This window comes from Rhinatrema bivittatum, chromosome 3 (assembly GCF_901001135.1).
Source record: "Rhinatrema bivittatum chromosome 3, aRhiBiv1.1, whole genome shotgun sequence".
Lineage (NCBI taxonomy): Eukaryota > Metazoa > Chordata > Amphibia > Gymnophiona > Rhinatrematidae > Rhinatrema > Rhinatrema bivittatum.
The window spans coordinates 146,864,263-146,888,950 of record NC_042617.1 but is presented as its reverse complement, the minus strand read 5'-3'; the positions used below and the strand labels follow the sequence as shown (position 1 = coordinate 146,888,950).

Below are 24,688 nucleotides of genomic sequence, written 5' to 3'. Positions count from 1 at the left end.
CCGAACAACAACTTGCCCTTGAACAGTAGCGCCCCGAGGTGAGCCTTGGACGACCCATCCGCTGCCCAGTTGCGGAGCCAGAGGAGACGCCGCGCTGAAACCGCCGAAACCATGGATCTGGCTGAAGTGCGAAGGAGGTCATATAGGGCATCAGCGCTACAAGCTATCGCTGCCTCCAGACGGCCGGCTTGCGTGGCTTCTCCCTGCGAGAGGTCAGCATTGGCCTGGAGAACCTGGGCCCAGCGCAGGCTCGCCCTTCATGGCGAAGTTACTACAGATGGCCGCTTGGACCCCCAAGGCCGACACCTCGAAAATCATCTTCAGCTGCAGCTCAAGCTTCCTGTCTTGTATGTCCCTGAGGGCCGTGGCCCCTGTGACCTTAATCGTCGACCTCTTCGTCACCGCTGACACTGCCGCATCCACCCTCGGCAACCGGAGAAGCTCCAGGGCATCCTCTGGCAGTGGGTAAAGCTTATCCATGGCCTTGCTGACCTTCAGACCCAGCTCTGGCGTATCCCACTCATGGAACAAGATATCGGACGCCGCAAAGTGGTACGGGAAAGCCACGGCTGGTCCGGTGAGACCCAGGAGCACCGGATCCATGTTTGCGTCAGGCCGATATACCACCGGAGGCGCTTCCACCCCCAGCTCCTGGAGGATAGCCGGTATAAGAGGGCCCAGTTCGTCCTTCCGAAATAGACGGACCACCTTAGGGTCATCGCCGTCGACGGCCTGCACGCCTTTACCAGTACCGGGCTGCGAGGAACCGTCCCCCGTAGCACCATCGACCCCCCCCCCCCCGGGGGCTCTTCGGCCAAATCTCCCTCATCCTGCGACGAGGAATCCGAATCCGTGTCCTGCGGCACGCCTCTCAAGGGACGCTTTTCCCTAGGGGGTGTGAGGGTTCTTCTGGAAACTGCTCCGGATTTTCTCTTCCGGGATCCGGAGCCTCCTCCTGATCCCTTGGCGCGAGATTTTTCCTTCCCACACTTGTGGCTCTTGTACTTTAGGACTTTGCGCAATAAAAGCGCAAAGTCCGAGGAAAACGAGGAGTCCGACTCCGAGAACTCACTTCCGCTGGCCTCCACGGCGAGCCAGCCCCCCACCGGAGGGCCCCCCCCCCCCGCGGGTGCCCGTTGCGGGGAAAGCATTGGAGGCAAGCCGCCATCTGCCACGGCCTCCCGCAAAATTTCCCGGGCTGACCCTAAAATGGCCGCCACTCCCACGCTGACAGGGAAGAGATCTGCAGGCCCATCTGCAGCCTTCGCTGCAAGCGGCGGCGAACGAGCCACCCGGGACCGGCCCTCCCTACCGGCCCCGGACGGTCCCTCACAGCCAGCCACACACGCCGAACAAACCCCGACGCGCGCGGCAGGCCGACCCTCGCGGCATCCGGCGGGACCGCGAGTCAATAGAAAAAGAAAATTAACTAAATTAAATATAAACACCCGCGCCGAAACAGCCCCTCCCCCCCCTGCGAAGAGAGCCCGCAAAGGAACGGAGAGCCGGCGCAACAAAATAAAGGAAACTTTTTTTTTTTCTACTGACTTGGTGCTGTCCTCGGTCCTGAGCTCCTGCGGGGGTGAGTGAACCGGGCTCCCCGGTGTCACCCCCAACGCTGCTACTAGCAAGCCAGGTCCTCGACCCTAGCAGCGGCCTCTACCAGGGGGGGATGGTACCCTCAGAACCTTCAAACCCCCCTGGGAGGCAGGACAGCCGGAGGATCTTCCTGCTGCTGTTCCCCAACAGCCAAAACTATCTTCCTTTTTTTTTTTTTTTTTTTTCCAAACTTACAAGAAAAAAACTAAAGAAACCTAAGCCTAACTACTAGGCCTAGCCAGAGGCTGTGACTGCACCTGCACCATCTACTGGAGACAGAGTAAGACTGAGGGGCTGTGTGAGGCACGTGGCTATATGTAGCCAAGTCCGACAGATCTTGCTCTGTCTCCATCTACTGGTGCGGAGTCTCAACCCAGGTGTCCTGGACTGATCCTGGTACGGTACAGGGAACTGAAAATGTAAAGTAAGAAATTGGCAGTGAAAATTGAGGGTGGAGTTTGGTTGATTTGCTTGCCCCCCACCCCTACCAAAAAGGCATTTTGCTGCTCCTGACATAGGTAGTGGCAGAGAGTAGTTGAAATGGCCCAGGACCTTTCCTGAACCACAATCCTATTTGGTAACCTCTACACCACTAATAATTTTTGAAGGCTACCCTTGACACAGAAATAATTAGTTTCTGAGAGTCCTGCAAATGCTAGAATCAGTAGGTATTCACATTCCCTGTTGAGGATAGGATTCTTAACCTACTGGTACCTACTTTTTGCCCAGGCCTTCAGTTTTCTGGCTCTGCAGGAGAACAACAAGGCAGCCCAGTCCCTCACGGAGCAGAGAGGGTGTTCTGGTCAATGTCCTGCTGATCTGGGAGGTCAAGGACTGCACCAGAGAGGCCTCCATCACCACTTTCACAGCCAACTGGCAGATTATCATGTATGTAGCTGCCTTGTAATCCACCAATGAAGACTTCAAACCCTGTGGGGAAAAAAAAAAATACCAGAAAAACAAGATCACAGATGCTACTGGTCACAAAAACACCTTCTTCCTAGAATTACGACAGCCATTTTGCCAACATGAAGGCACATTTTAAACCATTAATATTAAACATGCATATATTATATATATGAAAAATTAACAAGTTTTTGTGTTCTATAAAAAGCATAACACACCCCTCATTTGAAGTACAGACCATTAGGGGAATATGGAGAAATTAGTTCTTAAAAGATAAAGAAAAATTAGGTCTTACCTCTGATAATTTTCGTTCCTGTAGTACCAAGGATAGGTCCAGACTCCTGGGTTATGCCTCCGCACCAGCAGATGGAGACAGAACAAAACTTGTCAGGCTCTGCCATAAATACCAGGGTGCCACCCACAGCCTGCCAGTATTACGTAATGTCAAAGCAGAATAATCCCCAGGTGCAAACTAACTATATACATGAAGTTCAACCGGGAGACCCTCTGGTCACTACCTCCAACAAGGAACCTGACCCTAAGACAGAAAACAGACTGGTATAATAAACTTCCAGGCCCAAAAGGAAAAACTTGAGCAAAAGATAGGAACAGCGGACTCTCCAACTAAAACAGAAGTGGGCGGGACTCTGGACTGATCCTTGGTCAAAACCTACAGAAGAATCAACGTTGGTCAGGGTAAGGCTAAGGCGTCCACTCCCTCCATCCTGTGGCGGGAGGAGAAGCGTGGAGCCCTAGCATTCTGAGAAGTCGCCATTAAATCCATGACCGGTTGTCCTCACCTGTCGCATATGAGTTGGAACGCCCTGACCGCTAGTTGCCATTCTCCGGGATTGAGGTGATGCAGCCTCAAACAAATCTGCTTGAACGTTGTCTACCCCTGCTATGTGAGACGCGGCAATGCTGGGAGGGTGACATTCCGCCCACTGGATCCCCAGTCGAGCCTCCGACGCCAGCGGGCGACTCAGAGTCCCTCCCTGATGATTGATATAGGCTACTGTTGCCGCATTGTGGGACAAGACTCCGACCGATTTTCCCTGGACCAGGGGCAGAAACGCTCGAAGAGCCAACGTACCGCCCTGGTCTCTAAACGATGGATTGACCAACGGGTTTGAGAGGAGACCAGAGGCCCTAAACGGATTTCTGCTGACAGACCGCTCCCCAGCCGGGAAGGAAGACCCCTCAGAGGAGAGTGTCCGAGCGCCACCCCCAATCCAGATTGGAGCGGGCCACCTCTGGTAGGGATAACGGTAGGTGGAACTACTTGGCAACCGGGCTCCAACGGGAAAGCAACGCCGATTATAACGGCCGCATATGTGCGAATGCCCACGGTACCAATTCCAGTGTTGAAGCCATGGAACCTATCAAATTTAAATAGTCCCAAACCATGAGAAACCGATTCTGCCGGAAAACCAGACCTGTCATTGCAACTTGACTGCGCTTGACGGAGAGAAACACCTGGAGTGTCGAATAAAGCTCCCAAAAACTCCAGAGACTGAGGCGGCTCGAGGTGACCCTTGACTGTATTGACTACCCAGCCAAGGGAACGTAACAGCTGCAGGATCCTCTGTATCGCCAAACGACAAATGGCTTCGGACTTCGCCCGTATCAACCAGTCGTCCAGATACGGATGGACTAACAGTCACCCCCGGCATAACTGTGCTGCAACTACCACCATGATCTTGGCGAATGTTCTGGGGCCGTCGCGAGACCACATAATAACACTTGAAACTGATAGTGCTGTCCCATCACATAGAAACCTGGGGCACCTCTGATGGTCCTCTCGGAGTCCGATGTGCAAGTACGCTTCCGTGAGATCCAGCTAAGCAAGGAACTCCCCCGGTCTCACGGCGGCAAAGTTTCCATGCGAAAGCACGGGAACCGGAGACAGTTGTTGACCTCCTTGAGATCTAGTATGGGCCGGAAGGACCCATCTTCCTTTGGAACGACGAAGTAAACGGAGCTGTGTCCTCTTCGTTGCTCCGAGGTGGGAAGTGGAAAAATTGCCCCCGGATGCGACAAACGAAGCAACGTCTGCTGAACCGTCTGTCACTTTTCTGCGTGACCGCACTGGGAAGGAAAGATCTCAGACTGAGAAGGCGAGCAAATCTAAAGCGTAGCCGTGTTTTATCCACTGGTCTGGCATAATTGTGATCCATACCTCGTAAGGCGAGCCTGCCGGCCCCCTACTTTCAGTACTGAGAGAGGGACCGACAGGACATCATTGGGCCGACTTTGACCCCTCGTCTTCCGGCGTTGACACCTCAAAAGGACTGGGACAGCTGCCTGCCCCCTCCGGAACGAAAGGGGAAAAAAAGGAGGTGCCCAGGCAAAGGACACGAGTCTTACGGTTTCCTCGAAACCTGGATCTGGAGGATAAGGCCCCCTTGGAGTGTGGCCTGTCCCCCGGGAGACGGTACCCTTTCCTTTCGCCCAGCAATTGTATCATGTCGTCCAATTCCTCCCAGACGAGCAGCTTCCCCTTAAAGGGCAAGGAATCTAGACGTGACTTGGAGGCTCCATCCATAGCCCAGTTCCATAATCACAAGAGTCGCCTGGCTGATGGAGCGAGCCGAAGTCCTGAGAAGGTCATCCAGGGCATCCACCCTATAAGCCACGACCCCCTCGAGGTGACCTGCCCGCCTGGCTTTTTCCTCGGACAGCCCCTCGTTGGCGAGCAGTTGTTGCACCCAACGAAGACCAGCCCGTAACACAAAATTACTGCCAATGGCCGCCCACGCCCTCAGAGCGGAGACCTCGCAGATCTTCTTCAGCCGAATCGCCAACCTGTGATCCTGCAGGTCCTTCAAATCCGTGGTTCCCGTGACCGGTATTGGTGGTCCGCTTTGTGACCACTGAGATGGCGGCATTCCCCTTTGGTACCTGCAGGACCTCCAGAGCATCCTCTGGCAAGGGATACGGCTTATCCATCGCCTTCGTGACCTACAGCCCCAGATCAGGAGTATCCCAATTCTGAAAGAGCAGGTCTGTTGCCAAGAAACGAACCAGAAATGTGGTGGGAGGTCCTCAGGCGGTGTAGCGATCCCCAACTCCTCCAGGATGGCTGGGATTAGCGGAGCCAGTTCATTCCGTCTACAAGACAAATTGCACTCGGATCATTGCCGCTCCCTGCGGCACCGTGCCATCTCCCTCGGCCCCCCTCGGGGGGCAGAGAGGGCTCCTCAGGACTTTTCTGATCCGAGGAGTCGGGGGGGGGGGGGGGGGGGCTGTGCGTCCGCTCTGGGCAGGAGAACTCTCAACAGGCGATTTGCCTTGGACCGGCCCTCTGAGCTCCCCGAGGGCGAACATGTCCGCGGGGAGTGTCCCCTCAGGACCCCCCCCCCCCCGATGGGAATGAGTGTCTTTTGAGGGCATTGTGGGCCTTAAAGGCCCCGTGCATGAGCAGTGTAAAGCCAGAGTAAACGGAAGTAACTTATCCCGACTCCGTGTCCGTGCCCCCTTCCTGCCCTCCCCCTGATGCCCCCGCTGGCAAGAGAGAGCGTGGGGACGGCCGCGAGCGAGGGTGGAAATCCCTGGGATCAGATGGGAGCGGGCCGCGATAGGAGCCGCGGACAAAATGGCCGAGTTTCCTGCGATTTTTTTTTTTAAACTGCTTGGGGGGGGGGGAGCCGGCGATCGCAAACGCCTGTCACCTCACGACCACCCCCCCAAACCGAAGCTGAAGCCCCTCGCCTCCCGGGATGCAGGTCGAGCAAAGCGCGTCCCGGGAGAGACGCTCACCACCTACGCCGCAAGCCAAGCAGGCCACACCGCGTGGCATGCTCGGCCCCAAGAAAAAAAAACACTCGCACCTAAGAACGATCGCCGCTGAGAAGAGAAAAGCCACCGCCCGACTGAAAAGAAAAAGAGCTCCGTCTATTTTTTTTTTTGTACCTGGAGCTGTCCCTCGTCGGGTCCTGAAGCGGTCCGGCTGGGGTGAGTGAGCCGGGCTCCCTGGTATCACCCCCGGCTGGGCCAACACCACCGCAGGGTCCTCGACCCTTGGGCCCAGCAACTGCTCGACCAGGGGGGATGGTCCCCTCAGGACCTGACAACCCCCTGGGAGCAAAGGACCAGTCAAATCAACGGCGTCTCCTGAAATGAAGAATTTTCTCCTTTCCCCCCCCCCCAAAATTAATCAAATGAACAATGAAACCTGCTAACTAAATAGCCCTTCACTCCTAATTCAATTGTATTTTATAAATCGACCCAGGCTGTGGGAGATGCATCTGAACCATCTGCTGGAGACAGAGTAATACTGGCAGGCTGTGGGTGGCACCCTGGTATTTATGGCAGAGCCTGACAAGTTTTGCTCTGTCTCCATCTGCTGGTGCGGAGGCATAACCCAGGAGTCTGGACTGATCCGGTACGTACAGGGAATTTCCTTTCCTTGAGTCCAGCTAGAACAGTCCAGATGCATGGGTTATGCCTTCCAACCAGCAGGTTTGCTGGTTGGAAGAGAGGGTGGCTTGCGGGAAAGACAGCTAGAGATAATACCCTTATTCAATAGACATACACACGGTTAATGCGACTCCGACAGTGCTCTATGCGTCAACAGCAAGAGGAAATGTGGAAAAAAGGATTTGCATTCACAAAAAAGCGGGGAGTAGCTTGCTTGTTACGGCAGTTACTACCCCAAATCAAACAAGCCTGATACTTCACTTTCAATGCATATCCATTGTAGCTCTCTGCTTCAACGGCAGGGGGGAACGAAGAAAAGTGGATTTATATTCAGATAACAACCAACAAGGACTGAATTGCACAGGCAGGGTAAACAAATATGCGTGGGAGTAACTTGTTTATTGCGGCTGTTACCACGCCTAACCAATTAAGTTAGATACTTCACTTAGAAGCAGTTCCAGAACTGCTCTACATTAATGGCGGAGGTGGAAGGGAAATAGAACCAAAGGTTACATTAATGGCGGGGATGGAAGGGAAATAGAACCAAAGGTTACATTAATGGTGGGGGTGGAAGGGAAATAGAACCAAAAGGTTACTAAAGGCCAAGAGTAACAGACAAGTATGAGAGAAAAAAAATTTTTTAAAGTGTGAAAGCTTGCTGGGCAGACTGGATGGGCCATTTGGTCTTCTTCTGCCTTCATTTCTATGTTTCTATGTATCCCATATAGGCTCCCGTACTGACCTCAGCATGCCTGAATTCTATGTAATAAGCTAAAATGGAGAAATTACTTACCTGATAATTTCGTTTTCCTTAGTGTAGACAGATGGACTCAGAACCAATGGGTATAGTGTACTCGTGCTAGCAGTTGGAGACGGATCAGATTTCAATCTGACGTCAGCCCCTAATACATATACCCCTGCAGGAAGTGCAGATCCTCAGTATTCTTCCTTGCAAAGCATTGTGGATATATGTTTGACTGACCGATTGGTTAATTTGATTAACTTGTATAACTTCGTAACTATATAAACATTATAACTTGATTAACTGGATTAATTTGAACTGGTCGATTGAGTATAGCTGGAGACCTCCAGGGAGCTCAAACAGAAAGCGTCGACACCCAGCCGGGTGGAGACCTAGGTAAACGAAAAGGAGGCTTACCCTTGAATCATTTGCAATACCATGCGTGACGGCAGCCAAGGGCAGGCTGCTGAGTCCATCTGTCTACACTAAGGAAAACGAAATTATCAGGTAAGTAATTTCTCCATTTCCTAGCGTGTAGCAGATGGACTCAGAACCAATGGGATGTATAAAAGCTACTTCCGAAATGGGTGGGAGGCTGCCTGTGACCCACTCAGTATTGCCCTTGCAAATGCCGTGTCCTCCCGGGCCTGAACATCCAGACGGTAGAATCTGGAGAAGGCATGGATGGAGGACCATGTTGCCGCCCTGCAAATCTCGGCGGGTGACATCATTCTTGTTTCTGCCCAGGATGCTGCCTGGGCTCTGGTCGAATGGGCCTTGATCTGTAGAGGCGGAGGTTTCCCTACTTCTATGTAGGCCGCCTTGATGACTTCCTTGATCCATCGGGCTATGGTTGCCTGCGAGGCTGCTTCCCCTAGTCTTTTCCCGCTGTGAAGGACATAAAGGTGGTCCGTCTTCCGTACAGGTTCTGACATTTCCAGGTATCTGGAAAGGATTCTGCCAACATTGAGGTGACGCAGACTACAGGCTTCTTCCGAATTCTTCAGGGCTCCCGCCGACGGGAGCGAGATGGTCTGGTTCAGATGGAAGTGGAAGACCACTTTGGGAAGGAATGACGGTACCGTGCACAGCTGGATGGATCCCGGAGTGAACCTAAGAAAGGGTTCACGGCAAGACAGCGCTTGTAGTTCAGATATGCATCGCGCTGAACAAACTGCCAGTAGGAAGACAATCTTCAGGGTCAGCTGATGGAGTGATAGCCCTCGAAGAGGTCTGAAGGTGGTTCCCGATAGGAAGTCCAAGACGAGGTTGAGATTCCACAGAGGTACTGGCCACTTCAGAGGTGGACGAATGTGTTTGACTCCTTTCAGGAAACGTGACACATCCGGGTGAGAGGCTAGGCTATCGCTCTCGCCCCTGGTGCCGAAGCATGCCAGTGCTGCCACCTGTACCTTGATGGAGTTGAGGGACAGTCCTTTCTGGAGGAACTCCAGAAAGGACTCCAGCATTACGGGAACTTTAAGTGAACATGTCTTGATGTCGTGATCTTCACACCAGGCTTCAAATATTCTCCAGATCCTTATGTATGTTAACGATGTGGAGAACTTGCGTGCTCGGAGGAGGGTGTCTATTACCGCCCCCGAGTATCCGCTCTTCTTCAGGCGAGCCCTCTCAATGGCCAGACCATAAGAGAGAATTGAGCTGGGTCCTCGTGGAAGATCGGACCCTGTTGTAGCAGGTCCCTGAGGGGGGGCAGGGGTAGAGGGTTCCCTGCCAGCAGTCTTCTCATGTCTGCGTACCACGGTCTTCTTGGCGAATGCGGGGCCACCAGAAGAACTAGCCCCTTGTGTAGCTGTATCTTGTGAATGATTGCGCCCAAGAGGGACCACGGCGGGAAGGCGTATAGTAGGGTCCCCCGTGGCCAGGCCTGCACCAGGGCATTGATCCCTTGGGATTGTGGATCCCGCTTGCGGCTGAAATATCTAGGTACTTGGGCGTTGGTTCTGTTCGCCAGAAGGTCCATTTCCAGTGTTCTCCACCGGTTTACTATCATCCGGAATGCTGCGGGAGATAGCTTCCATTCTCCTGGGTCTAGACTTTCTCTGCTGAGGAAGTCCGCCGCGATGTTGTCCTTCCTGGCGATGTGGGCGGCGGAGATCTCCTGTAGATTTGCTTCCGCCCATGCCATCAGTGGGTTTATCTCCAGTGACACCTGTTGGCTTCTGGTTCCCCCTTGTCTGTTGATGTAGGAAACCGTTGTGGCGTTGTCGGACATCACCCTGACCGCTTTGCCTCGGAGTCTTTGGGCGAACCGCAGGCAGGCGAGTCTGACTGCCCGCGCTTCTAGGCGATTGATGTTCCATCCTGCCTCTTCTGTGTTCCACTGCTCTTGGGCGGTTAATTCCTCGCAGTGTGCTCCCCATCCCCGTAGGCTGGCATCTGTAGTTAGCAGAGCCCAGGTTGGGGATGATAGTCTTGAGCCTCTGTTCATGTGGCTGGGCTGCAGCCACCAGTGTAGTTTGGTCCGAACTGTGCCCGGGAGGGCTAGGCGTACGGTGTAGTTGTGCGACCATGGGTTCCAACGGGACAGCAGTGAGTGTTGTAGAGGCCTCATGTGGGCCCTCGCCCAGGGGACCACTTCCAGTGTGGATGCCATCAGCCCTAGGGCCTGCAGGTAATCCCATGCCGTGGGGCGAGGGTCGCTCATCAAGGATTGCAACCAGTTCCACAGTTTTGATCTCCTTGTGGAAGTCAGGCTGACTTTGTCTTCCTTGGTGTCCAAGGTACTCCAACGATTGTGAGGGCTGCAGGGAACTTTTGTTCGTGTTGACCACCCATCCGAGGCTCTCCAGTAGAGACTTTATTTATTTATTTATTATTTTTATTATACTGAATTTCATGACTGGAATCACATCAACCCAGTTTACAATTAACAATATGTGTAAGGCAGAGAGTAACTTAGTAATCAACATTCCCAATTCAAACCAACTTGTTGGTTTGACCAACAGAGTCAAGTTGGTTTGACAACTCTGTTGGTCAAACCAACTTGACTCTGTTGGTTGATTGGATGCTTTCCTCTGGTGACTTTGCCCTGATCAGCCAGTCGCCCAAGTAAGGATGTACGAGGACTCCTTCCTTCCGCAGTATTGCCGCCACTACCACTATCACCTTGGTGAATGTCCGTGGTGCTGTGGCTAGCCCGAAGGGTAGGGCCCGGAACTGGTAGTGATGGCCCAGGATCTTGAAACGTAGGTAACGCTGGTGTTCCTGATGAATTGGGATGTGCAGGTACACCTCTGACAGGTCCAGGGAGGTGAGGAACTCTCCCGGCTGTATTGCCTTTATTACGGATCTCAGGGTTTCCATGCGGAAGCGGGGGACCTTCAGGTATCGGTTTACGGATTTGAGGTCCAGTATTGGTCGGAACATTCCCTCTTTCTTGGGAACTAGAAAATATATGGAATAATGACCAGAGTTTATCTCCTGAGGAGGTACCGGAGTTATGGCCTCGAGGTTCAGTAGCCTGGCCAGTGCAACTTCCACTGCCGCCTTTTTGGTGGGGTCGTGGCAGGGGGACTCCACAAACTTGTCCGGGGGGGGGGGGGGGGGGGGGGTGCGTATGAAGTCCAGGTAGTACCCTTCCTGGATGATGGCTAGGACCCACTTGTCCGAAGTTCTCTCGACCCATCTTTGGTAGAATAGGGCCAGTCTGCCCCCTATGGCTTCCCTTGGATGGGTCGGCTGATTCTCATTGCGGAGCGTGGCCAGGTCCTGAGCCCGAGCTGTTTCCCCTCTTGTTGTGCTTGTTCCGAAAGGACTGGTTTCTCCTCGGAGGGCGGGGCGCCTGTTAGCTGCTCCTGTATGGGTTGAAGCGCTGCGAGCTTCTGTCCCTGGAGGCCCTGGAAGGCTGTCACTGGGCTCTCCTTGACTTATCTTCCAGAAGGCGCGGTACTGGGGATTCGCCCCATTTGCCCGCCATCTTTTCTAAATCGCTGCCGAACAGAAGTGTTCCTTTGAAGGGCATCCTTGTGAGGCGTGTTTTGGAAGATGGGTCAGCCGACCAGCTTCTGAGCCAGAGCTGTCTCCTGGCCGCCACCACCGATACTCCTCTGGCCGCTGTGCGTACGAGGTCTGAGGCCGCGTCCGTTAGAAAGGATAGCGCTGGGTCCAGGATATCTCCCGGGGTGCCGTTCCTGGCCTGGGATAAGCAGGCACGTGTCACCACGGTGCAGCAGGCCGCAATCTGAAGAGACATAGCGGCCACGTCAAATGACTGTTTAAGCATGGCTTCTAGCCACTGTTCATGCGTGTCCTTGAGTGCTGCTCCTCCCTCTACCGGAATGGTGGTGCGCTTGGTGACTGCGCAGACCATGGCATCTACTCTAGGGCAAGCGAGCATGTCTTTGGTTGCTGGATCCAGGGGGTACAAGCTGGCTAAGGCCCGCCCCCCTTTAAAGGCAGATTCTGGTATGTTCCATTCCAGGTCAATTAGCTGTTGAGCGGCTCGCAAGAGCGGGAAATGACGGGAGGTCTGTCGAAGGCCTTCCAGAAATGGGTTCTCCTCGGGATCCCCCCTGGGTTTCTGAATCCGGAATCGCCAGTTCCGCCAGGCATTGGAAGACCAGATCCGGGAGCTCCTACCTTGTGAAGAACCGTCTCATGGTTCGGTGGGGTTCTGTCCCCGGGGGGAGTTCTCCTTCTTCTAGGGGTTCGACTTCTTCTTCTGAGATGTCCGTACCCCCGCAGGTGGGACTACTTGGCGGTAAAAGCCTATGCCTAGGTCTTGAGGGGCCTGGAGCATAGGGGTCCTCCTGCGACGTATGTGGTTGGTCCACCCGGGAATCCGTTTGCATTCGGACAAAGGCGTGAATCCCCTTGAAGAGTTCCACCCAAGAAATAGACGAGGGGTCCACATTGAGTGGCGCTGCTTCCCTGGGAGCCTCCGGCTGAGAGGGAGTCCCGCTGGGGGTTGCTAGCTCCAGGGAGCCCCCTGAAGAGCTAGTCCCCGGCCCTGGGCGAGCCTGAGCCTGTGGTGGATCTCCCAGGGCCTCCTCGCATTGGGCGCATAAGGCATCGGCTTCCTGGCTCTGGGCGGCCCTGAGGTGGCATTCTGAGCAGAGGCCTAGGGATTTTACTTCCGTTATTGGAGGTGTCGAGGTCGCCTGCGCGTACATGTTTCGCTCCGGAGAACCTGGCCGCGTGCACGCGTATCTGTGCGCTTAGCCGGGGTTTGTGCGTGTATCTGAGCCCTTAACCCGGGATGCGCGCGCGGGTAGTCGAGTGCGTGTAGTCCGTGCGACCGGGACTTGTGCGCGCCACTTATGCGTCCAAGGGTTCTTGTGCGTATAACTTACGCGCAGAAGTAGGTTTGTGCGCACAGGTAAATTTTGTGCGCTCGGCCGGGCAGCGATGTGAACGTCGAGAATAAGGCCAAGATGGCGACGGCGACCATGCGGGCAAGATGGCGACTACCTCGGAGGGTCTCCACGTGGGAAGGCCCTTGGAAATGCCGGGGTCTGGCCCTGCTAGGGCAAATCAACCCGGTGGCACTGGCTTTGGCCAATGGCCTGCGCTCGTCCTCAATCCTCGGAGACCGGCACAAGTAAAGATTTCTACCTTACCTTAGGCGCTTCCCGGTCTCGACCCAGGCGGTCTCCGGCTGCGGGGGGAGAGGGCAACTACCTTCACCGCCGCTTTTGAGGGTGCACCCGCTGCCTCTCAGCCGCGCCCGAACTCCTCTCGCTCGGGGGCTGTAAGTCCTCGCTGCGATTCAGCCGCCGGACCGAGGCTGCCTCTATGCCGCACCCGATCCTTTGGTGGCTGGGTCCCACCGCGATTCGGCCGCTGGACCGAGGCTGCCTCTATGCCGCACCCGATCCTTTGGGGGCTGGGTCCCGCCGCGATTCGGCCGCTGGACCGAGGCTCACCTCAGAGGGATCGCGGAAATCACCTCGGGAATCTCGACTGGGGGAGGGACCCGAGGGTATCACTGCAGGAGAGCGGGGCTCGTCTTCAATAGAATTTTCTTCTTTAAATTTGGTTCCAACGCTCGGAGAGCGTGCAGATAGCTCCTAACTGCTATGGAGACGGAAAAATACTGAGGATCTGCACTTCCTGCAGGGGTATATGTACTAGGGGCTGACGTCAGATTGAAATCTGATCCGTCTCCATGGTACACTATACCCCATTGATTCCGAGTCCATCTGCTACACGCTAGGAAATGGCCAGCTTTCAGCAAGAAATGCTTTTCTTTTTCAGAATGATTTTTTTTTTTTTAAAGTAATTTAACACCACTAACCACATGCAAAGTCCTGTATTTACCTCTTCACTGTTTAAAAGTCTGTCATGATAATGCATTCTGCTACTCTACAGCTCAATCTCGTGCTCAGAGTGACCTTGCAGTTGAGGCAGTAGCTCTCTTAAGCCAGATAATGCGATGGCAGGAATTCCTGAACTTCCACAGAAAGCAGCATGCGAAGAGTTTGGACTTTCTCAGAGAAAATACGCTCACAACTTTGGCTGCTCTTATTAGCAGCTCCTTTAATATAATGCCCTGGAGATGCTTACGGTACATTAAGCTCTCTGCACATAACGAGGTATCAGCTAATATGCTTGAGAACTTTCCTAAGTTGGCCAAGATGGTATGAGTAATGCGAGGGCAGGAAAAAGATCATTGACTGTTAATAGCAACATAAAACTTCTTCTGCCTCAGGTCACATTAACAAAGGCTTATTTCTTTGTTCAGGCTTTTATTTAGTCTCTTGTATACATTTATTTGATTAATTTTGTTGGTTGTGTGCTTATTTTTTAATTTATCATTTATTAGTTTTATGTATTTTATCTGCATTGTTTTTGGGTAGCTATGACAGATTTTGTGATTTTTATATATTTTGTCTGATTATTCTGTACTTTACCTAGAGCTTGTTAAGTGATTCATTAAATACCTTCTGGATATAGGGGAGCAATTTGGCAACCACAGGGTCCAAGATCTTCTCTGCTGCATCCATGGTAGCCACAACAGTGGAGGCATAGAAAGAAAAAAGGACCCTGAGCTGTGGCACACTGCCAGAGTTCTCTGCAAAAGCCTAAGAGAGAGAGAGAAAATACATAAGCAAAAACTGCAAAACTTGAGAGGAGTTAGCAAAAAAAAAAGTGGCAAAATGGAACAGATGTCCAGATCATACTACTCTGCTTGGCTTCAGTCTTTATATTACATCTAAGGCTCTTCTAAAGGTCTTCGTGCATGACGATACACCTACACTAGACACAGCACAATATAGGAATCCCTCCAAAACCCAGCAATCATAGGCCCTGAATCAGGCTGTGAGGTGTCACCCTTAAGCAATGACCACAACTCCCTGCCTTGAGTGCAGTGAACAATGCCTCCGCAGCATCTTTAGCCGATCCAGAGAGTGAAAGACCAACTTGGGGATCAAACTAGGGACCTTCTATAATACTGCCCCTGAGCCACCAGGCTTGACCAAGATAATGTTTTTAACAAAATAAAGTTACATATTGATAAATTTAATTCAAGATATGTTAAAGATCAAAAGCACCATAATAAAAAAAAAAAAAAAAAAAAAAAGAGGGGGCTTATAAACAGGGCCGGTGCTTAGCTTTTTTGCTGCTCTGTGCAAAACGTTACTATGCTGCCCCCTCCCCCTCCCACCCCGCCGTTCATTCATTCTCTGTCCTAGGCCCACCAAAAAAAAAAAGAAAACAACTCACACCCAGCTCTAGCACCTTGATAAGTGAAATCCTGGGCTGGGCTGTATTTTCTTTAGGTTCTGTCCCATCCCCTCTGTGGGGGCAAGGGAGGAAAGAGGACGTAGAAGTGTTTTATCCTAACCCCTCTGAGGGAAGGAGGGGGGTAGGAAACAGAAGGAAGGGAAATTAGGGTTGATTTTGTTCTGGTCATGTCTTAATAGGAGAATATTACTGCATTTTGCAGTAGGGTTTAACTTCTTTGTAATTTTATTTTGCTTGTGTAATTTTTAACTTTATTCTGTGATGTAACTGTTCTTATAAAGCCATTTGGAGTCTCTATGAGAAGAGTGTGGTATAAATTAACAGTAATAATGCTAATAATAATTATATACTTGTTCTGATCAGTCATATAACCTTTCTAGAAAAGCTTTATTGGCCATGGGCTATGTTCAGGGTACAATCTTATGACATTCTCAGGGAGTCCCCTGTAGATCAGTAAAGACTACAAAGCAAATTTAGTCACTGGACCCAGAGCTCAGTCTTTCTAGAGGTTCCTGTTAAGCATCTCTGGTGCTTCACCACCAGAGATGCTGTGGATTTCTGTGCACAGATTCAAACAGTAAAAGTATTTTGAAGAAAAGTATTCAATACACAATGCTTTATTGAAAATAAAAAGCAATGCCTTTTGCGTGGTGTTGGTCATCATCCTCCCAATACAGTGTGGTAAAAAATATTCCACAAATACTCCTATACCGCTAACCATCACGTCTATAATAGCACTAGTCATAATACCTTGGCACTTGAAGTAAGCTGGAGATGTGAAAATACTGTATGTCTAGGGACCCTCATTTTCTGTTTTTATTTTGCTTGGAAATTTCAATGTTAGAACAAAAAATAAATCAGTGCAAAAATTACTATTCCACTGATTATAACACACAGGAGAACAATCATTTTTCCACTGACATCTTTTGCTCTAATACTGACATTCCCATGCAAAATAAAATAAAAATTGAAAAATAAAAGGTCCCTATGTATGTCACACAGGATGTGTGAATCCAGCACTGGCGACAGTTATGATAAATAACAGTTTGATAAATAAAATAACCAAATAACTTCATTTTCTGATGCGGCTGAAAAAATCATCAAAATATATGACACCTTTAAAATGACATGCATCTTCTAAAGATAACACCTTAGTTATAAAGAAAACAGTTACACAAAAAAAAATGAACCATTTGTAGAATACTACAATTTAAATCAAGGCTTCCTGACCAGCAACATGTACTAGGGATCCCACAAGCCAGTCGGGTTTTCAGGATATCCATATTGAATATGCAAGAGATATTATCATAAACTGGGGTTCCAATATATGCAAATTTAACTCAGGCATACTTATTGTGGATATCCTGAAAACTCTACTGGCCGTGGTTTCACCAGAATAGGTTGGAGAAGCCCTGTGCCAGAATAATCTGTTACTAACCTTCACAGCCTTAGTCACTAGATTGCAGATGAAGTCCATGAACCCCAGGTCTTTGTAGCAGTGTGTAATCAAAGTGCCCCGTGCCAAGGGAACACCAGGCTTCTGTGCAAGGCAACAATCAAACAGTCAAGTTGGCAAAAGGCAGACTTAAGCCTATTGTGAAGTAAACACACTCAAAATGTAAAATCTTATTTCCTAGCGAAGTCACTGCAGATTCAAAAGTAATGACTTATTAAATCAACTCTCATATTTGTACACAAGGGCGAAATGTTATCTTATCTGATAATTTCCTTTCCTTGACTCCTGCTATATCCATCCAGACAAATAAGTTATACCTCCCTACCAGCAGGCAGAAAACTATAAGTTTTCCGTGACATTACTTATAGCACATGAGCTTGTGCAGCAGTAAATCTTGTCCATATACTTTTGCCAAAGTTAATCAACTGAGCAATCAACAAAATAGCTAATGACTAATAAACTTTTATAATTTTATTTCTTAAAAAAAAAAAAAAAAAAAAGTTACTCAGAAGGTATTTTCTCTTAACTACCTCCTTCTTGGGAAGAGGTTTGAAGAATGATATAACAGGACCTGATCTTTTCTTCTCAAAACTACTGTAATTGCTGTACTTTTGCCAGCCTAGACCGGCCTTGCAAGTCTTCTGGACTGACTCAAGGAAAGGAAATTATCAGGTAAGATAAAATTTCTCATCATCCTGCCATACCCAGTCAACACAAGTGGGACTTACCCAAACTACCCTCATATTGGGTGGGAGGAAGAGGTCCAGGATGCTCTCAAGATCCTCGCCCCAAAGCCCAAATGGCAATGCTTAGTAAAGGAATGCAAGCTCGACTAAGCCGCCACCTTGCAATATCTTCTGGAGAGACCACACTAGATTTAGCTCCCAAAGCTGCCTGTATTCTCACTGAATATTCCCTCAGCCCATCTGGAACAGATAGCCCCTGGCCAATATCTGCTGTGCCAACAGCTTCATTAATTCATCTGGCAATACAGGACTTAGAAGCCACCTCACCCTTACAAGGCCCACTAAACAAGAACAAAGAGTCTGTCCGACTTCGGAAAGGAATTAGCCACTTAAATGTCTCTCAAAATGGTTCTATGTACAACCAATTTATGTAGACTTCTATTCTTATACTCTTTCAATCTAAAACAGTAAGGAAATTGACTGGTTAAGGTGAAAGCTTAAGACCTCCTTAGGTAAGAAGAAGGGCACAGGAGAGATCATTACTTTTTCTTCTGAAACCAACAAGCTTCTTAGTTATGAAACATGCAGTTGTATAAAAAATGAACTGTTTGTAGAAAATTGCAATTAAAATCAAGACTTCCTGACCAGCAACCTGTCCTGGGGACCCCACAGCCAGATGGGTTTTTGGGATAACCATATTGAATATGCATGAGCTATTTGCATAAACTAGGGCTCCAATGTATGCAAGACAGGGCCTGTAACTCCAAGATATATCTTGCTGAAAGGACTTCCACCAGAAATATAGTTTCCAAAGAAAATCCTTGGAGAATTACCTATATGATAGGTGCAAATGGAGCTCCAATTAGAGCCCTGAACACCAGGCTGAGATCCCAGGAGGAGAATTTCAATCGCCAAAAGGGTTCAAGCCTTTCACAGTCTCAGAAACCCTAGATCTACCTGAGTCTACTTCCTCACCCCTTGGGTTCTACAGGGCCTCCAAAGGATAGTCAACCATGATCCCTCAAAACACTGCACCTGCTGGAAATAGAGAAATACTGACAACTTGCTGTACAAGTTCATGTACTGTGAGTGATGTCATGGAAAACTTGTAGCTCTGTTACCATCTGCTGGCAGGAGGGCATAACCCACATGTCTGAACTGGTATGGAAGGATAAGCAATATATATATATGAATGAATGTATTCATAAACACATTCAATACATATCTGTGTACATACACTTTTATATATAAGCAATACACAATCTTCAGCAGTTACATGGTGCCTTTAATCAGGATGCCTCACAAAAAATGAAAGTATGTCTATCTATGCTTGTAGATAGATATAATAGCAACAGTACTAAAGGCTTAGGTTAATCAAGAAATGAGGCAAAAAAAAAAAACTGAAGAAACTAAGGATTGGGACGGGCAATTTTGGAAGAAATGAAGAGCCGGAGTGTTCAGAATGGGTGGCGGAGAGGGAACATGAGGACTCTCTCTGTTCAAGTGAGTAGGGGCAGGAAGACCAAAAGCAGGATAATGAGAAGGTGCCACCAACCAAAGGGTCAGTAATGAGACCAGAAAGGCAGAGAAGGAAGGACATGGATACTTTTATAGACATAAGGACATCAATACATCCACATTTAAAAACAGTTGCCTACTGCTTGACTAGGAACAAGTACAGAGTTGTATGACATGGGGCTTACATGGCTGCAGTTAGGGTAGTAGAAGAGAGAGTGGTGGGCAGAAGTTTTGAGCAACTGAAGCAGGTAAGCAGCATAATCCAGTATAATTACAGCAGTTGGAAAAAAAAAAAAAAAGAGCATGGGGATCAAAGAATATAAAAGAACAAATCTGGCTTCTATTATAAACATGAAATGGAAAGAAAAAGCAGATATGAACAATGTGGGAACAGAGATAATGAAGACTTGAGAAAAATAAGAAGATTTTTGCATTATCATAAAAAATTAAATGAGGGTGGAGCTAGGGAGATGATACCATTTTCAAGAAACATGAAGCCGAGCTCATGGTCCCTTAGTGCTGCCGCATTAAGGGACCATGAGCTCGGCGAACGCATTTCCACTTTAGCCATTGCTGGATTGGCTGCCCAAGTGCAGGAGCAAAAGGACAAGGTGAATTCTTTGGCTGGTCTACTGCATGGGTTTATCCAACAAACCCAACAGCAACCTGATCATGTGACTGGTTTACCAATGGTTGGACACCTGCCTTCAGTTCCAGCCCCAGCTCCGGTGAGCCTTTCACCCGTGCTCATTTGGATCATGGAATCCATGATGCAGCTTCCACCACCTCCTAAGTACAGGGGCAACTCCAAAAGATGCACAGGTTTCCTCAATGTCTATAAAATGCACTTCAAGATACAGGTGGCTCATTTTTCTTCAGACTGCATCAAGATAAAATATACTTTCCTTGTTGGATGGTCCTGCTCTCAACTGGGCTTCTCCCTTGTGGGAACAACGAGAAGACCACTTCTGGGAAGTTTGCCTTCCAGCCTTGCCCTGTCTGTCTCCTTGTCCTGTCCGTTCGTCTTATCCTTGTCTTCAGAGTCTTTCCCCCTTTGACCTTGTCCTGTTGTCCTGTCTGTTTCCCCTGTGTCTTGTCTATCTTGGCCAGAATCTCCGGTTTTGACCACAGCCTTGGACTCAGACATACTCCATGCCTGCTGCCTGGACCTGACTCTAGCTTCAAACTTGGACTGCCCGTCTTCCACCGGCAGACTATTGGATTGCCTCTGGAGCCTGCCTAGCTCCCTGAATCTCTTAAGTCCTGCCGGTCTCCGGAACCCAAAGGCCCAACCTGCGGGGGAGATGGCTGGTTCAGGTGATGCCATAACCTGGCCTGTATCAAAGCACATTTTCCAGCTGTCGGCATAGGCCTTGTTGGCCCGCCTGCGAAGCAGCGTCTTCTGCACCACAGCACAAAGGGATCACACACACAACCTGTTCTTTACAGAAAGATTACATATCAAAAGGTAATCTGAATTTCTTGGGGGAATCTAATGGTGGCGTGAGCAGTCATGTATTCTGAAGCTCTCCACTTACTTTCTTGTTTCCTTTTTGCTTCAGAGTAGGCCACACAATATGAAGGGGAAAGTGAGGGTTTTTCCCTTCTGAACCCTCGCTCCCCATAGATCAGAGGATCCATCATAGAATACACCGTTCCTACCTTGGATTAGTGGGCTTTGAGCCTCATTGGTGAGACAGAGAGAGGAGCTCTGTTTTTGCCTGGGGATGTCTCTCTCAGCCCGCTGGACCTGCGGCTTCTACTACTTGCATTTGCCCAGAGGAACACCAATACAGCAGGAGCGCGTTCTGATGATATCATCATGGCTTCCTGCTCGGAGGGTGTTGCCAGTATTTCTGCTGAAGCGGGGTTGAGCTCTTCACCATTATGGCATTCTCAGTTCTCTACAGAAGGGGCCAGTGTCACCATGTGTGTAGTTTTTACCATGGAGATTTTGCTGGATCCAAATTTGCTGGAGGTTGATCCTGTTCTGGAAGGTGAGCAGTCTGTTCCTTGGGCTCCCCCACTGATTAAACAAGCAGTGGTTACCCTAGATTTTTTCTGGTATTTGATCGTGAATCTGTCTTGGTCCTTCACTGCTTATTCTTTATGAGTTGAGGCTGTCTCCCAGAAGCTGAACATGGTGGCGTTAGATTATCAAAAAATCTTGCAGGAACACTCAGACTTTGCAGTCTTTGGGGAGAGATGTTAAGGATATCAACGCTGTAAATGCTACAATAATTCATGAGAATTATCTTTCTAGGACGACGGAATATTTGGAAAATCAAGCTAGGCGATTGAATTTGAGATTTTTAAATTTCCCCAAAGTAATGGGCGAAATGCTTGTTTAATGCTTAGACATTTTCTTGAAGCTCTCAAGATTCCAGTGGAGAAGATTCCCACTATTAATAAAGTCTTGTTTCTTCCTTTTAAGCCACTTCCTAATCTGGATGTTCATCCTCAATCTAATGTTGATCTTATGAATCTATTGATGTTCTTGGACAATTCTAATGTTGAAGTGACTGAACGATCTACGTTATTAGTTTCTCTCTTTCATGAGCAAGATGTTTCTTTTGTAATGAAGACCTAATTTTTTTAATTTAAAGGATTCCTTTTTGGGGGGCTTAGTTAGGATTTATCTAGACTTAGCCAAGCTAATACAGGATCGACGCAAAGGTTTCTTAGTATTGCGTCTGGAAGTTTTAGCTCTTGGTGCAACATTTCTTATAAGATATCCTTCTAAATGTGTCATTAAAGTGGGTACTAATACGTTTATCTTCTTTGCTCCTGATCAACTGCAGGAATTTTTGAGTACTAGAGCAGCAGATTCTGTATCAAACACAAAGTTTACTTAGGGTTGTATCTGAATTATAATTTTGGGGTGTATTAAATATAGTACTATGTTTATTATGATTTTTGCTGTATTAAATATAGTACTTGTTTATTTCTTCTCATTTTATGATTCCCTCGCCCCCTCTCTGCTAATTGATCATTTCTGAGAGAGAGAAGGTTCTCTTAGTTAACTTGTGGATTGGTGTTATTTTGATTTGTATTTATCTCTCTCGATGTTACTGTGCAAAGGCTTTTCTTTTTATTTATTGAAATTTTAAATTCATACAAAGTTAAAAAAAAAACCCAAAACAGTTAATCTGCACCCTTCAAATTTCATAGCAAACCTGGATCATTTATTCATCAGCATCAAGATTCTCAATATTTAGCGGATCATTAGTATTCTGTGGCCAGTAAAGCTTTAAGCTGCCCCTCAAAAAATAAAAATTTCTTTCAAACTTTTTTACCTTAGTTTTCCGCTAAACTCCAGTCTCTTAAGCGGAAAGGCAGGAAACCTGTGCAGCATTATTGTCACTCACTTGTTGATAACATCTCTAAGAAATTCCTCTAGAGTTCTTTTTATTATTGTGGATATATTAAAATCTGGGTCTAAGCTGCCTGTAACAGCAGGGGGAGGCCCAATACTAATGGCTTTATGTTCTTTGATTATTTTATAGATAAAATTGATGCCTTGAGAGGGAATTTAGCTACACATTCTTTGGGTTCATCTGAGATGGATGAGGTTGAAGTGAGAAATCTGAAGATATCAAATCCTTCCAGGAAGTCTCACTGTCAAAGGTTCAATTATTTGTAAATCTAAGCCAAGTGGAAATTGTTTTAACCTTTTGCTTGACTTCCCTAAGTGGAGAAATTTGTTCTTACCTGATAATTTCCTTTTCTTGAGTCCAGCCAGCATAACCTATGCATCTGAACTGGTTTGGCTGGATGAAGAGAAAAAGCAAATTTGCTTATCATAAACTATATTTTCCACAGATAGCGTGATGAATTAGCCAAATACATGTGGGTGGCATCATCTGGCGGCACCAGACCTTTCCTCGCTAGAGGAGTTTTTGTTCTGAGCATGTGCAGGAATTCTCACACAGGGATTGCCTTGTGAGGCTCCTCAGTCAATTTGAGAGCTGATTTTAGCTAGGTACTCGACTCTCCAGGGAGGCGGGTGGGCATTTAGTGTTGCTAATCCTGCTATCTACAGAAAAAACATTTATAGCAGGCAAACTTCCTTTTTAGTCGATAAGAAGGGCTAATTTAGCCATTACATGTGGGTAGTCCCAAGCTGAGGGTGGCAGCAGAGCATTTACTAAACAAGCAACCCAGCTCTCACTGTGGAGAGTAGACTACTGGGTGAATAAGCTACACAAAAATTGCTCATCCAAATTTACTGTCACTTTTCGAGAGATTGTCCAGATGGAAATGGGATGCAAAAGTATATACCGATGACCATGTTGCAGTTTGCAGATTCTTCAAGTTGTAAGGCTCGCAAATGAGCCACTGATGCAGCCATGGCTCTACCTCAATGAGGCTTGATGGCGTCTGTAATCTGAAAGGTCTGCTAGCCTATAATGGTGAACAATGCAGACCACAAGCCAGTTGGACAATGTTTGTTTAGCTACTGTTATGCCTAGTCTGTTAGGATAACTGCAAAGCCTAACAATGAGGCTATGTTCTTCTCTTGTAATAAGCCTAGGCCTGTTTACAGTCTAAAGTATGAAGGACTTTCTTGCCTTTATGTGCATGTGACCTTGAGAAGAATGTAGGTAGCCCAATAGCTTGATAAATATGGAAAGTGGGCACAATCTTTGGTAGAAATTTCGGATGGGTATGGACCACTTCAGTATTGTGAAATAATCACTATGATACTCTTATTGTTGGAGGTGGCAAGACCTGAATCGAAAGAATTCAAACAAATCAATAACTTTTTGGTTTTGCAAGTGAACAGATCCAAGCTGTTGTGTTGTCACCGTGTGGAGAACCTTTTCCATTTAAAATTATAATTGATGGTTTTCTGGCAGATACTATTATGTCCTCAATTTTCTTTGGGTAAGGACAATTTGTTCCAAACCATCAAATTGAGGAAGGGAATGTTCAGATGAAAAAGGTATCCCTCCTCTTGATGGGTCTGACTTAAGAGTCATCGGAGAATGGATGGAGAGCTGAACTAGATACACCAACCAGGCTTGACTGGGCCATGCTGGAGCTATGAGGATCTAACAGGCCTGGTCTTTAAATACTTCTTGCACTGTTCTGGCTATGAGCAGACTCTGTAGAAAAGCATGCATAAGATCTGCATTCTAGTCTAGCAGAATAGCATCTGATTTGAGTTTGGTGAGAAGAATGGAGCAAAATTTTCTAATTTTCCAAGGCAAAAATGTTGACTGCTGGAAACCCCCATAGACAATAGTTTGTTGGCTGTCGACTGCTGAACAGATTGCCTAAGCAGAGCTTTTCCACCACATGAGCAATCTGCCAATGTGTGGGAGATTCCTCAAAAGTAGGTTGCTTGCAAGACAACTTTATGTTTGCACGCCCATTCCCATATCTTTATTGCTTCTTGGCAAAGAGCCCATGACTGTGCTCCCTTGTTTGTTCAGTTAGATTTAGTTGTCTGTTTTAATGAGAATGCTCTCTCTCAGGAGGTGAAAGAAAGTCGATAGAGTGTACATGATCACTTGCAACTCAAGGAAATTGTTCTGAAATTTTCATTCAGAATGTCTATGTTCTTTGAGATTGAAAAGAGCCCACGTGGACCCTCCTTTGAAGGCATCTGTTGCAACATTATTTGGTGAGGAGATAGACATAGTCATG

General features: G+C 48.3%; 1 protein-coding gene across 6 annotated transcripts in view; it reads right to left on the bottom strand.

The window, feature by feature from the left end:
- Nucleotides 1-24,688, bottom strand: part of HEATR1 (HEAT repeat containing 1) — a 317,329-nt gene that overhangs the window by 224,742 nt on the left and 67,899 nt on the right. For all 6 annotated transcript variants that reach the window (XM_029593810.1, XM_029593813.1, XM_029593812.1 and 3 more), the window contains 3 exons: nucleotides 16,815-16,916; nucleotides 14,572-14,712; nucleotides 2,318-2,529 (listed from right to left, as the gene is read on the bottom strand). In XM_029593810.1, coding sequence (XP_029449670.1) covers nucleotides 2,318-2,529; nucleotides 14,572-14,712; nucleotides 16,815-16,916 — 455 coding nt within the window. The remainder of the gene's footprint in view (nucleotides 1-2,317; nucleotides 2,530-14,571; nucleotides 14,713-16,814; nucleotides 16,917-24,688) is intronic.